General features: G+C 41.9%; 1 protein-coding gene across 1 annotated transcript in view; it reads right to left on the reverse strand.

The window, feature by feature from the left end:
• Window positions 1-13,628, reverse strand: part of ift80 (intraflagellar transport 80 homolog (Chlamydomonas)) — a 36,315-nt gene extending 22,687 nt beyond the window's left edge. Inside the window, exons 1-6 of the mRNA XM_069668524.1 lie at window positions 13,411-13,628; window positions 11,191-11,301; window positions 10,970-11,038; window positions 8,170-8,279; window positions 6,243-6,332; window positions 6,032-6,169 (exon numbers count right to left, since the gene is read on the reverse strand). Of these exons, the coding sequence (XP_069524625.1) occupies window positions 6,032-6,169; window positions 6,243-6,332; window positions 8,170-8,279; window positions 10,970-10,997 (366 nt within the window). The 5' untranslated portion in view covers window positions 10,998-11,038; window positions 11,191-11,301; window positions 13,411-13,628. The remainder of the gene's footprint in view (window positions 1-6,031; window positions 6,170-6,242; window positions 6,333-8,169; window positions 8,280-10,969; window positions 11,039-11,190; window positions 11,302-13,410) is intronic.
• Between the last annotated feature and the right edge of the window lie 1,246 nt (window positions 13,629-14,874).

Genomic DNA, 14,874 nt, shown 5'->3' on the forward strand with positions numbered 1-14,874 from the left:
AATCATTACAATTATTCCGATAAAAACAAAGAGAGAGATGAAGGGTGATAAAGACCCCGATTGCCCTCTCAGAGAGTTGTGGTCTTTTTCTACCAGTTCAGAGTGTATGAAGGCAGCCGGCTTACGACAGAGAGGGAGAGTGCAGAGAGCAAGAAATAGCACGCAAAAGCACAGATTTGTAAGAGAAGGGAGGGAGGACGGGAGGGAGGGGTGAAGCAAGTGGGGAGAGAGAGAGGGAGAGAGGGAGAGAGGAGTAGCCCAGCCCAGTTGCCTGGGGAGAAAACTGCTCTGCTGCTGACTCAGGACTCTCTTTGTTTGACAATGCTCCCTCGCTCTCCCTCTCTCTCTCTCTCTCTCTCTCTCTCTGACACACTCTCAAACTTACTTGTCTTTTTTTAAACTCTCACTCACCATCTTTTCTCGTGTGCACATGCTCTCTGTCAGACTTACGTCAGTAAATTCACTTCGACTAACTTTTTTACTTTACTCCTGTTTAACCCCCTACCGTGTTTTTTTTAAACTCCTCTGTATGTCCCACTTGTGCTGCCGTTTTTGTTCTTTTACATGGCTTTTTTTTCTCGACTTAAATATACAGTACTAAACGTCCCCTTCTAGTGTGATTAAAACAGATAAAGGCTTGCAGGCTAATAAATCTACAGTGGTTTCTTTTGCCTTTCCACGCTCCACTAACAGTGGTTCACAATCAGGATCAGAACTCTGGGCTGTTTTATTCTCTTCCAGCAGCGGCAGTTTCCAGATGTTGGCTGGCTAGTGGTTGGCAGAAAGCTGCCAGCGGTGGCTCAGGTACTGTATACGCTCCCTAATGATAGAGGGGGAGAGCTGTTAGAGGGACTCATTGAGAAGACAGGGAAGCCTAAGGCCTGGCAATGAGGGAGGAGGTGGCATGAGAGTCTGAAGTATAAAGAAAAAAAAAGGCCACAAGAAGACTGGCAGACTGTCGGACAGTCAAGAGTGATAGACTCTCTGAGAGAAAATAATGGTTGGCAGCTATAAGGATGGCAGACAAAGATCCTATAGAAAGTGAGGCTGCACGTTAAAGAGGGAAGGGAGGAGAGAGAAAGAGAGAGGAGCGATGGTGATTCCAGCTGGACATGGACCCATTTCCCAGAGTGGCAGTGCTGAGCAAGGCTCACAAAGACCCTAAGGGGACCCCCTGGACTCAACCAGAAAAAGAGAGGGAGGTAAAGAGGGCCCAGGGGAAGGCATGAGGGAGCCAAGAGGGGGGGGGCAGTGATAAGCACGAGGTAGTCCAACACACCCTGACGCGGGGAGGAGGGAGGCATGTGCAGCAGAAGGAGGAAAGATACAGAGGGATTTTCTACTTGTGCAGAAAATGGGAGAATGCCTGTTTGTATCTCAACAGAAGGAAAATAATGTAGCTCAGTATCCCACTTGAGTCCGCTCAGGCTCGCTGTTAGACCAACATGCTGGCAACAAAGCACTCAGGATGGATAGACAGATAAGGGAAGAAGAGAATGTTTTTCAACACAGCGGAGTTGGCAAAGGAAATCACAGATAATAAATCATTGATTGTCAGGATTGTGGGCCCTCAGGCGATTCTATAAAATAACAGGCGATGTCATGAAGTTGTTACCAGTGGTTTTACACTTTTATAAACCATGCTTGCAAAACACATCACTGCCTTTATGAAGAATCAATTTGATAAATGATTTATGACTCGTCCTCTCCCAAACCTTGTGAGGGTGACAGCTGTTATCTTATTGCGGTAGGAAAACTGCAAGGAAAGATATTTTATGTATTATACATGACAAGTCAGTGAGAAATAGGGCTCAGCCTGACTAACAGCCAATTAAAACCCATCTAACTAAGTTGCCTGTGGTTATGAATAACCATCAATTGGGGGAGTAGAAAGAAGAGGGGGTGGAGAGGAGATGTATACTGGCTTATCAGCGGGAGTGTGACAGGAACCTGGATCGTACCAGAGCTAAGCTCAGCCACGTCTTCAGGAGACAAGCAGAGGGAGGGGAGGAGTGATCACAAAGTTCAATGAGGCCTGGGTCTAAGGCCACGTTCAGATCGACATCAGCCCTGCTTGAAAAAAACGCAGGCTGCATCATTCATTTGAATGAGTCCAGACTGGAAAAAGTTGACCCAGGCTCAACTTTTGCCACAACGCGATGTGATGTCATACAGCGAGGCGCATGCGCTGTTATGACGCCAGGCTGTTTGAATGCCTGCTAAATCCTGAATGAGCATCAAACAAAACAAAACGGGAAGTGGGAAATAATCATGCTTTGAAGTTGTGTTAAAGAACTCTTGATTATAAGAGTGTGCCCTGCTTATATGACCTTGAGCAATAAACTTCTACAAGCATCCGGGTGTCTGTTTTTCCTGTTTAAAAGTGGAATTTTCTCTTCATTGAACATTAAAGTTGCTGAAACTCAGACCAAAGAAGCATCTGAGGAGCTTAAGTATCATTAAAACCGGATTTGTAATCCAACCCGTGCCAGTTAAAAAAAAACAAATATTGTGCAGGTTTTCAAAACGCAAAAGCAAGCAGTTATTACATTTCTAAATGTGAGCATGGGTGTACAGTGGGAGAGAGAAAACAAGCGCAGAAAGGGGGGGAGAGAAAAAGAGGGGGAGGCGGGGAAAAAGAAGGGTGCTCGCCTGGCACAATGAGTCCTACTTGTTAGCCAGTGACAGTGTCAGGGATCGTGACAGGGTCCAGACGCTAGACACCAGCTGCAGCGCCTCGTAAATAGACTGCTGTCTCGCAGGCACATTTGCACGGCAATGGTTGCACACACACGCACACACACACAGACACACACAGGCATGTGGGCACATGCATATACTATGGCAGGCACACAGACAGACACTGACTTATTGTCTCTCCCAAATCTTGTAAAAAGGGACAGTGAACCTCTTTGTGCCTTGTGTCCTGTTAAAGCTCCTGTGAGGAGAAAATGCACTCCACGCACAAGAACTCAACAACATTGCTATGAAAATAATTAAATATGTAGTAATAATTCAATCATGCATTCAATAAGAGCTAATGTTGATGCTTTATGGTTGGACAAAACAGAAGAAGCTGTGTGTGCAGGACGCTTTCTGGAACTACAAGACTGATCTTTTGCCTCAATGTAAACTTTGTGTGTGTGTGTGTCTGTGTGTGAGTATGTGTCCCCCCCCTCTACGGTGATAATGAGGGGGGGTAACACACTACATCTGCCCTGTGGTGTGCAGAGGGAGAAAATGTGGAAGAGAAAAAAAATAATAATAAAGAGTGGGAGAGAGTTGAGAGTTTAGGGCGAGAGGCGAGCCGAGCTAGACGGGGAGGTGAAGGGGTTAAATGCGCGGGGCTGATCCTGCTGAGCCAGCAGCAATACGTTAAAGTGCAAGGTTTCATTGTAGCAGATACAGAATGAAACTCCTTCCCATTAGTCACGCTAGTAACTGAAAAGACTCTTCGCGCTGCTTAACCCTTTCTGCGCCGCAAACAACCCGCAAGCGACAACACAGGTAGAGCCTCCGTGATTGGTCGACGGCTTCTGTGTTTGTGTGTGTAAACTCACAGGCACAATGAGATAACAGTAATTATAGAACAAGTGTGCATATGTGTGCGACTCTCTCTAACGTGCTGCACGAGTGTCTGAACTCGCACATAGAAAGCGACAAAAATGGAGTGACCTTTGAGGGGGGATTTTCTTTTTCTTTTCCTCTGTTTCTCTTTCACCCCCCCCCCCCCCCCCCCCCCATCCTCGTCTTGAGCAAGCCTCCCACGCCACGCTACAGCACACACTGTCTCCGAGGGGCTTAGGGAGGAGAAAGCAAGCATACCCTTCCTCCAGTTAGAGCGGGGCAGAACCATAATCATCGTAATTATCATCATCATCACACTGCCTTAACCGAGACACACCACAGCAAAGCAAGTGGTGCAATGACAAAACAATGGAACAAACCAACCGCGTAAACAAACCCATAATGAGAGGGCGTAAGGTGAATCGGGTCATTACAAAAAATAAGGAGCAAGTTGTTCTCAGTTCTGTCGGTTACAGTTGTAACAGGACAATATTTTTGTTTACGCAGAGGAAAGGGATACAAGCTGGCGTCCTTCAATAAAAGGATAAGGTATTTCCCCAGTCTCCATTAAAATGTTCATGCTCTACACATATTAATGTAACTGCTCAGAAACACACTCAAACACACCTTACCCCTCTAGAAAAGACATATGTGTTGGCTCAGACCTCTCTCCAGTCCATTTGTTTTAGTGCTCCAGAAAAAAAAAGCCATTTGATCCTAATTAAATCAAAATGGAGCATGAAACGCCTGGTGTTCGGCAACACAAAAACCCAGCCCTGGCTGTTTGTTTTCATTACGACAGCTCTGAAACGGCAGTACACTGACATCTCAGAGTAAACTGGAAGAAGCCCTAAACGTCCCATGAGGTCAGAGCGGGGAACAAGTAATATTGTTCCCCGGCCAAACGCTCAGCAATAATAAAACAACAATTACCATTCATCATTCTCTCATTTCCCCTCTCATTACAACTCCAGTTACCATCAGCACCAGGTAACGGGAACATGTGGCAAGCAGCCTAATGTGGTTTACAGAGATGAACAATGTATGGAAACCATACGGCCTGTAGTGAGCTACACAAAATAAACCATGCTGCCCTGGAAAAGCTGACAGTGTGCCGCAGATACTGTATGTTTAAGGGGAAAGAACATGACGGATCACAAAGCATAAACGTCAAATTGTTGGATAAGAATAAACAAATAAAACACCCAAAACAGAAGCTTAGCATATGTGGAAAGTACATGGAGCCAAAGCTCCAGTTCTGTGCAGGAACATGTCCTCTAGCATGCCAAATGCTGTGAACATACTTGCTTTTTGCATAAAGTTATACCCACCTGAAAAGCAGCTCTGACAGGGGATTTTTATTGTTTGTATTTTGGCCCTTTAGACCTGCATATGCAGAATGTTATCAGCAGAAGTTGAACCAATGAGGAGACGCCTTTCATTGATATGACATGGTTCAACTTTTAAAAGAATGAAAGCACTTGTTACCTTGACACGCAATTAGCCATCACCCCTTAAAAACCTTTGGTCATGTGTGAAAGGGGTTTTAGAGTAAGGATGTCGAATTGCATTGTTAATGCAAGAGCTTTGTGAGTGCACTTGTAGTGATAGGACTGTCTGGCTGCAAGAGCCCAGCAATATTGGTATTACAACTGATATTACAATCAAATTAAATAATCAAAATTTAAAGAGATTTATCGCCTCAGTAAACTTTCTGCTTAAAGGAGCAGTACGCCCCTGGAAAAAGCCACTCTCAGTCAAAGCTGGTGTTCTCTGTAATCGGGAGAAGCAATAATATTTGAAATTGGCGCCATAGCTGTGGAGAAAGTTGTACAAAAAGCTTGTGGGTTTCGCCCAGTCTACATTCCTACAACACCCAGCGTGCATTGCGCCCCTCCCTCTGAATGGAACGGCCAAGCAAGAGACCTTGGAGTGAAATATTACTGTTTCGCTGCAGGCAATGGCTCAGAGCGGTACAGAAATACGACGAGAATATACCGGTGGATCGTCTAAAAAATCTTCAGGTCTGCAGTCTACATTTCAAACCTTTTGATTTTGAACGAGACATGACATCGGAGGCGGGCGTCCTAGATTGAGGAAGTGTAGTTTAGCGAGCTGCCTGGCCTCCACCAGACGACACGTTTTACGTAGTCAGACGGAGGTTTTCCAGGGCCCATTGGAGAAGCGGATAGCATCCTCCAAAGGCACAGAGCGAAATTGTATTTTTTCCGACCATAAAGGAATTAGTTTCCCATAATAGCATGATAGGACTGAGGTTGAAAATCAGCGCACTGGCCCTTTAAGTACAAAGCTGCTGCAAAATCTTGCAGTTGCTACTTCTTTTTGCTTGTTTTTGGCAATAACTTCCACATGTCCACTAAGAACAGTTTCTACTGCTGCTAATTACTAACATCCCATTTAAGGGATCAAATATTGATGGGAAGTAAAAGGCTGTTTTTCTTACTCCAGTCTTGTCACAAAGCCGCAGAGTGTTGAAGGAGCCCGCAGCAAACACCTCTCCATCCGGCGCCCAGGACAAAGACGTTACCGGGTAGTCATGTGACGACGACGAGTACAGCAGGCGACCAAAGCTGTCCCATACCTGTTGAGGAAGGACGTTATTTGAAAGCAAAAAACATCAAAACAATTCCCTTAGCGTCTAAAAGCATACACACCTTATATTTACAGTCTTCTCCACCTGACAGTATGAGGTCATTGACTGAATTCCAGTCCACCTTCAGAACAATGCCATCGTGGGCCTTCCACTAGAGAGAGACAGAGGGAGAGATAGAGACAGAAAAGAGAGTTTTAGGTCAAAGTAACAAAACGATGCCTAACGTACATACCGTCTCCTTAATCGTAGAATAGAGAATAAAAGATAAAGACAAGCAGGATAAGCTGCAGAGAGAGTGGCATTTATTCTTGGTTATGTTTCTCAAATGTTTCATATCAGCCGAACAAAAAGATGACTCATTACATGATGTGTGAGAGTGTAACAAAGAGCAGAAAGCCTGTCGCCAGCCTTATCTTACCCCTCTCCTATCTTGTTCCTGCTCTCTCTACGTGCCCACACTTTCTTTTCTGACTCGTGCCCAAGGGAAACACAAGTAAATACATGCACAAGTTTGTTGTTTGCATCTGTCTCAGTGTCAGGGGTTGCAGAGGTAAAACAGTAAAATCATTTTGGGGTCCTTCACACAGAGCACTTTGTCACACCCCTGTCAGAGCCAGGCAATGTAAAACCACTCAATGCTAACCCTGGTTGGCTAATGCATGTTGACCCATTCAGATTGAGAGACCACACAGGTTCTACTCGCATCGCTGCGTTGGTCTCCAGGGGGTCTCACAGAGAGGTGATGAAGCTGGATGTATGTTTGTGTGCGCTTGTGCCTGCACATGCCTGTGTGGTAATAATTGAGGGAGAGCAAAGGGTTGAGAAGGCGCACATTAAACCCTCCACTGTTTATGTAAGGTCCCCGGCGCTATTCAGCTTCAAGTACAATAATAAACAAAAGTATACATGGAGAAGAAAAAATACTCACAAGTGTGCAAAGGTCTTCAGTGATGCACACTTCATTAATGCAGTGCATTCAAAGACGTAAATCTATTGAATTTGTATCCCTTTTATAGCCTTTATATAGGAATGCAAATGAGTGAACCTCATGTTTAATTTAAAGACCAAGGGCTAAGCTATGTCAGGACACAGGATAAATCAAATCCAAGCAAAATCCACACAGGCTATTCAAACTGTTACTTAAAGATAAAGAGATTAAGTTACTTTGTCACAATACTATTGGAACTTATAGTGTCCACAGTAAGTTATATCTTTCCCAAGCTTCCTGTTAAAGACCAGCAGTCATGTTTTAAGACATATAAAATGCTCTGCTTGAAATAATAAATTGTGTCTCCTTTCGTAAAATTACAGCCGAAAACAAAACACGTCTCTCCCATCATTTAGTGGAAACTTGTTGAAACTTAGCTAGCTTGAAATTGAGTAATTAGTAGCAGTAACGTTAACGTTGGTAGTGAGTGGTAAGTTTGCAAAAATGACAATGCGGGCTAGAGCTGGCTCGCGCATCGCCGAAGTGGTTGCCATCGGTTGCACATAATGACATGCATAGCGTCACCCCGTCCATTAACAGGATTGGCTCTTTAGGTTTGTGACTTTGTTCAGCCTGTCCTTGGTACACTGCAATTTAAAAGCAGATAGGCCCAGCAATGGCGATGACTGCTTATGTTGTCCCTGATATGTGGAGATGTTTACTCGGTTTAAAGCTAGATTTTCACAGGACGGGGTCTTTAAAATGTGCAACATACAGAATCAAATAGCAATCTGCTTGCAATTTCACAGGTACTTTAATCAAATCTTTTTCCTTATCTTTTTAATCTTTCTATTTAGAAAACAATTCAGCCTGGACAGATCATTAAATTGTTACGCTCTAAATGATTCATGTAGAAGCTGCTTTTTTAAAATTAATTTCAAGTAAACAATTATAAATTTTTAATCTTGAACAGAGTTTGTTACAAAGTTATATATTTTAATATTAAAAGTGACCCATGTAGATTTTTTTACTCTTAAAAGAAAACATAAAGTTCAGGTACCTGTATAACTTTGGAGCTGGGTTGCAGAGGCTTGATGACTAGCTGTCGTCCTGATGTGTAGAGGATTCTGTCTGAATCTGGACCCCAGGCCACCGAATACACAGGAGACCCTGAAGGACATGGAGAAACACAGGTACAAAGATTATGCGGTCTTGTATTAGTCTCAAGGGATGAGCAATGGCTTGGGCTAGAAAACATTTAAATTAAATGTGAATTATTTCCTTCTCTTTTTGACAAACTACGACTTGTATGACCACCAGCTCAAGGACACAGCAAAGATAGTTCCTCCTCTTAGAAAGTATCAGATTCCCTCAGAAATCTCACCTCACTCAGCCTATGCAACAGCACTTAGCTTGCAGGCACACCAGCTGAGAAAACCAGACGAACCTCAACAGTATATGCACAAGTGGATGTGTGTGCGCTTTCCTGCACATGTGTGAGGGAACATGTGTATGTGTGAGTATGAATTGGTTTGTGGCTACGCACGTGTGAAGGGGAGAGGGCCTGACATTTAACCCCACTCCAGGTGCATGTGGTTTCTCACAAATGCCAACGAGTCACATGATCTAAATCTGACAAAGGCAATGAGGAAGGTTGAGACATGTTCCTCCCTCTCGCTCGCTCACTTCGTACCTCCTTCTAGAGCTCTCTTAAAATGGGTCAGAATACCCAAAGAAGAGTGTGTGTGTGTGCGTGTGTGGATTTGTGGGCTCTGAAGAGAAGCAACACCTGCAGTGGTGTGAGTGCCATGTGGAGGATAATGCGTCTCCGTGGTAATGCGACCAAATCCAGGTGTTCTACAAATCTGTGTGCCTGTTCAGCAGCTCAATCTCCAAACAGCCACCTGAGGAAAAATGTTCCTACAAACCGGGGCTGGATGGATTACCGTTTCCCTGCCAGGTTTTCCACATCACCCGTCATTCAGCAGGAGTGTGCCATCCATTCTCCCCAGAAGCCAACTTTCACCCCCCCCTCCCCATCTTTTTTTTGCTGTCCCACATCTGAGACGAAACGTTTAATAACTCAAAGAGCATGATGAATCAATTAATAAGTAAGCCATCTGTAATGTGAATGCTGGATAGAGAAATGTATCATTAGGAGTCTTTTTTATGGCTTTTAATAAAACTCCCTTCCTATAAAACTGTGAAACTTTATGGAGTTTTGAATAAAAAAAACTGGAGCTTTTGGTTGTACTGAGCAAAATTACATCCTGATAGACCCAACACTTACACACACACACACACACACGTGTTCGCACGATCGCACAGCCAAGAAGAGAGAAAAACACTTCCTCCTTGATTGTCATTTAAATGATCTGGCTAGAGTTAAAAGCCTCAAAGCTAAAGCAAACATTTTTAATGCTAGCATAATATTACAAAATGTAGAATGAAAGTCAGAAGAGGAAGAACAAACAACATAAAAGGAAAGGTAAGTTATTTGCCATCTGGGACGGAGTGTAAAGGGTGATTACTTCGAGGCTGGTGTCAATGAGGAGCCACATGAGAGGGTTAACTCCTCTGTCTAAATCTGTGTTGCATCATACTCTTATATTGCATTTAACTTTATTCTGGCAATTACATTTAATACTGGCATTTATATTTAAATAACCATAGATCCACTTCTCAGCATTATCTTATTGTATTTAATGCACATATTTGATTTTTCTTACTTTTATTAATGAAGTATTTCTGATTCTGATGTTTGTCTCTGTCACAAGCGGCACTCTTTAATCCAAAGGGTCCAAAAGCAATCAGTGTGTCCAGTGTTTGTGTGTGTGATATAGAGAGACAGAGAGGATGCAATTGATGTCAGTATGTCGTGTTTACTGAATGCCTGCAGCTGGTTGGTCAGTGACTGGCTCCTGCTGCTGGCTGGCATCGGTTATGGATGTGTGCTCGCATTGGCCTGTGTGAACTCAGATTGGGTCTTTCTCATATTATTGTTCATATTCTGTGAATAAAGTTTCATATTATATAGTGAGGCGTAGACTATAGCCTCTATAGATTTGTGCAAAAAAATAGGTTTCTCCTTGCTGATATAACAGCAGACCAGACTGTGAACAATGTCCCAGCTTCTATGTGAAGCTTTCTATGTTCAAATGAGTTCTAGTGTAAATGCATTGGCTTAAGGCTGAAAAATGTTTGAAATTCTACATATGGTAGCTTTATGTCGATAAATCAAAAAAATTATAAATGTCTGAAGAATAAGTGTTAAAAGTTTACAATCTACTTCTACTACGTTGGTTACCCGCTTACTAAATATACAGAAAGACCTGCTATTCTGTTGGTCTTTTTATAACATCCCAAACAACCTCAATCTTAAATGTCAAAATGATACAGTGTTGTGTTTCTGTCTCCAGGAAATCATATTTAGACACATATAAAAAGTGCACACACGCTGGCTTGCAGAGACTACGTTGAAATGATTAAACAGGCAAAAGTTTCAAGCTGCAAAGGCACAGAATTACTGTTCCTAAGCTACAGCTAATGAGGTTTGCTGGCTACAGCTGTCCTTTCAGGCAGTGAAATCAATGATCCTAAACTTTCACCTCTATCAATAAAAAATCACATCTGCTGCTGTTTTAAAACTGGACTCTTTCAAAAATTGTTATTTTGATATGAACAAGTAGTACAAACAAATGGGCCACAGCAGCCTTTTTTTGTCAAAAGGGTGAAGAAGATGTGTGCATAACAAATGGATGTACTCCTTATCTTTATTTGGATAGCAGTTTCACAAAAGCTCAATGAACGAATACTGAATGTAGCTTAAATTCAGTGAAGTAAAGGTTCTTCAGCCTTACCTTGGCTGGCCAGGGTTGAGCGCAGCATCCCACTCTTTGACCAGATCTTGATCTGTCCATCTTCTCCAGCTAAGTAACCAGAGAAACAGATTCAATGTTTGTCACATATGTGAGATACTGGAATTTAATTAACACAATTCTAAATCTATATTTGTAGCAGGTTGATTGAATTAGAATTAGTTAAATGGCAATACAACGATGCATTCTCCTGTCAGCTTTACCTGTGATGAGAGCAGTCCCATCGTAGTTCCACCTTCCTGCCAAAACAGCTCCTTTGTGTGCTTCAACACTCTTCTCAATGCGCCCTATCTTAGAGGCCAGGTGGAACTTCCCTGTACAGAAACAAAAAGAGGCTTACTTTGTGGCTACACTCTAGCCCCGCGTGAATGTGGGTGTTTACAGTCTATCATTAAGGAAGCAGTAGTGTCTGCTGTTATTCACTAGCTACTGCGTGGATGTCATCTTATATCAAGTACATAAGAGACCCCGGTTTCATCCTGTAAATGTGAATGATTTAGGTTGCTGCGTCAGGCAATCGAGCTGAACATTTTTTTATGTCAAGTCCAAGAGAAGAATATTGCAACACAGCTCTGTTTTCTCCTACAATCTAAATTACAAACCTATTTCATAAAGCAGATGACTAAAACTAAATGGATTCTGTTGGGTGAATTAGGGCAATTTTCTATCTGCTAGACTTGCAGGGTGATCAGGCATGGAGACAGTTATTGAAGAGGTAAGCCTAACGTACACTTTGTGGCAGTGTGTATTAAAAAAATACTGAATGTTCTATGTAATTTCTGTTGGCTTGAAAGTGCAAATCAGCACGCTGCTGGTCTCTCCCATTTCTAAATTTGGACGTCCCAACAAAAGTGCATGTTACTGGTCCAGCAGGAGAGACGTTTTTTTCATTAGCACGTACAGTATACTCACAACAGTCCTTATCAGTGTAGCCAAAACATTGTGTGTGTGTGGTGCTTTAGTGCATAGATTTGTTTGTTTGCTTGTTAACTCGGAGGTGGTTTTTTAACGATATGTCAACAAGAAAGCATTATAACCCTTTGCTATTTTACGTCCATATATATATATATACGGTTTGATGATACGTCTGTGTGAAATGTATTATGACCCTGCATTGTAAATGAAACTGACGGACGGTTGATCCAAACAGAAAGCCGAACGATATTCTTCATGCTTAATTTCATCCTCTATGGGACAAGCCTTCTGCCATTCCTCACAATAGCCCTTCTGGTAGAATAGAAAACAATCTCAGAATGCAGTTATTCTTAGCAAGGGGGAAACATGAAGCATACTAAAAAGGAATAGAAAAAAGTATTATAAAATACTGGCACAAAAAATAATTCTTGCACACAATAATTGTAACTGGAAAATGGTGAAATTGAATGTACGCTATGCAAAAACAAACAAACAAACAAATTAAATATGTTGCCAAAAGAAAGGGAGGCTGACTCATCAAATAAGGTTAAGAAAATCCACAACGTTATTAAAGTGAACTCCCACCCAATTAAGGTCTGGCTGTTCGACTGCTTTGTGTTCTACTAGATCCCACAGATCTCCAAGAATATCTTAAATAATCCTCTACAGAATCCAGGTCTAAAAAATTGTGAAGAAGATCTTTCACTGCGCACTGAAGTGAAAAATAATTAAAAGGATGTGATGGTCACGTTTTTGTTTTCAAATAAAAGACTATAGCAATACTGATATCTCTTTATCTGTAACAGGGCGAGAAGCAAAATAAGGCTGAAGTGAATCATAACAGAGTTTTCACTACTCTCTGGTCTGCCAGAGAAAATTGCTGCTTCAGTTTGTGGGTGTGTTTATGCAACCCTACACTGCCATTAGTGTTTTGACCACATATTGCCTGCCATAAGTATATCCATATTCTGTGTGTTTATATCTAATATAGGCCCGAAGAAAGAGGCATAAGAGGGAAAGTGGATGCACAACACATAGACGGTGTCGCCAAGTTTAATGCTACAAATACAAAGGCTTAATGAAAACTAAAGCCGACAGGGACACATTGTAACATAAAAAACCCTCTCAGTGTAAAATAGTTGTCAAAATGATTGAGCAGGGTCAGTTTTACATTATACATAGCAAAAAGGTAGATATAACTTCCCTAAGCAATAGAGATTAACTCTTGAGCTGTTAACTTATTCCTCTAATGATGAAGAAACGCTCTGTTACCCTATTCAGAATTAAAACAGGATGAGTAAAAAGGAGGCAGACCAGAGAGTTGTCATGTTTAGTTAGTTCAGTTAGCAAAACACAATTTCTATCCCATGAACACAATCATTGATCCTTGTAAATTTACACTGAATAAACAACTTGTGGAAACTGACATATTAATTCTTCTGAGAGAAAGAGCCCTGTAGTCTGCATGCCAGATTTTAGAGGGGGGAAGAAAAAAAAAAGAGACTTGCCATCAGTGCTGGTAAGGACAAAGATCTCAGTCTGGTTCTGTTTCTTGCCACCAACGGTTTTGGGGAACCAGTGCAGGTCAATAGGGTAAATGTCTTCTGGCAATTTGACAACCAGGCTGGTCTCAGTGGTCAGCAGGTTCCACTTGAGGATCTGGTGATCCTCGCTGCATGAGTACAGCTCATCTGCTGTGGTCCAGCCAACACAACTAACAAGTTCCTTATGTGGTCTGCTGTTAAGGAAAGTGATCAAGGTAAGTTATTATCCCAAATGATTGTATGAAACACTATTTACCCTCTGCAATGAATACGGTTACCTGATGGTTTGGTACAGGCAATCTCAAGCCAAGCAATAGGAAGCGGCTAATTACAGCAATTATCTAAAACCTAAGCTGTTGCTAACAATAGCAATAGATACAATAGCAAAGTTTTTGACGGAAACTGTTCCATAATGTATATTATAGCTTTATATCTATATACAGTAGGCTGTATTGCAAAGCCATCTTGAAAGGATATGTTTAGGTTCCTGTAGCAGCGATGTCTTCAATCTCATGGTGATATGTTCCTCTGTTGATCCCTATTCGAACAATTGACAGTTAGTGACTGTAATTTTAAAGTTCCACATCACACCCACATCAACCAACACACAAAATTAAACACAAACAGTTAAAAAGAGCAAAATAATAAAACTATAAACATTACCCCGTAAACAAAGCGAGTCAGCAGTTGGCATGCTCCGGTGGCTGTTACGTTGCATGAAACAAGCGTCTGCAGTTGCTACGGTACCTGCCACTGTTGCTAACGTGACTCCTCAGATGTTTCCGAGTCTTGCCTGTGACTTGAATGCTAACGTTTCCTTAGTTTATATGGTTAAAACACACATCGTTCTGTCGTTACATGCGGTTTGACTTGTCAAAGGACATTGTTTACGTGTCGTTTACTCCAGAAAAGGATGCACGAGTCGTCAAAGCAGTACAGAGCGATCCTTTATATCACAATTCAGCAGTTTATCACTAACGTTATCAGAGCTAACCTTAGTTAGCCATTTTAACTGGGTCACAAGCAGCTTCAAATGTGAGTTCTCGCGAGAGTTGCAAGTCTCGCATCCTTGAAAAACTGATATCTCGACTTATTTAGAAGCACAGTATGACATATATAAAATAAAGGTTTTGATTACACTCATTCGAATCTAAAAATATTAACAATTATAAGTGATTCATCGAACAAAGATTTCATTGTATGAAAACTATTCCTCCGGGCGGGACTTCGTTGTACTGTATCGGTGCAACAGTTTAAACAAGAATAAACATTAAGCTTTGAATATACAACAAAATGTATAAATAACATGTAATATTGTGAATAAGTATAGTAACTTTCGTGCTTTTCGCCTGATAGTTGTTTAAAATGAGTATCGTTTCGTGTGAGCGAGGCGGAGTTGGCTTCGTCCCCTTTTTTGAATTTTTTTCC

The sequence above is a fragment of the Semicossyphus pulcher genome, unplaced genomic scaffold (assembly GCF_022749685.1).
Source record: "Semicossyphus pulcher isolate SPU_LCO1_2020_fin unplaced genomic scaffold, fSemPul1.0.p SCAF_19, whole genome shotgun sequence".
Classification (NCBI taxonomy): Eukaryota; Metazoa; Chordata; class Actinopteri; order Labriformes; family Labridae; genus Semicossyphus; species Semicossyphus pulcher.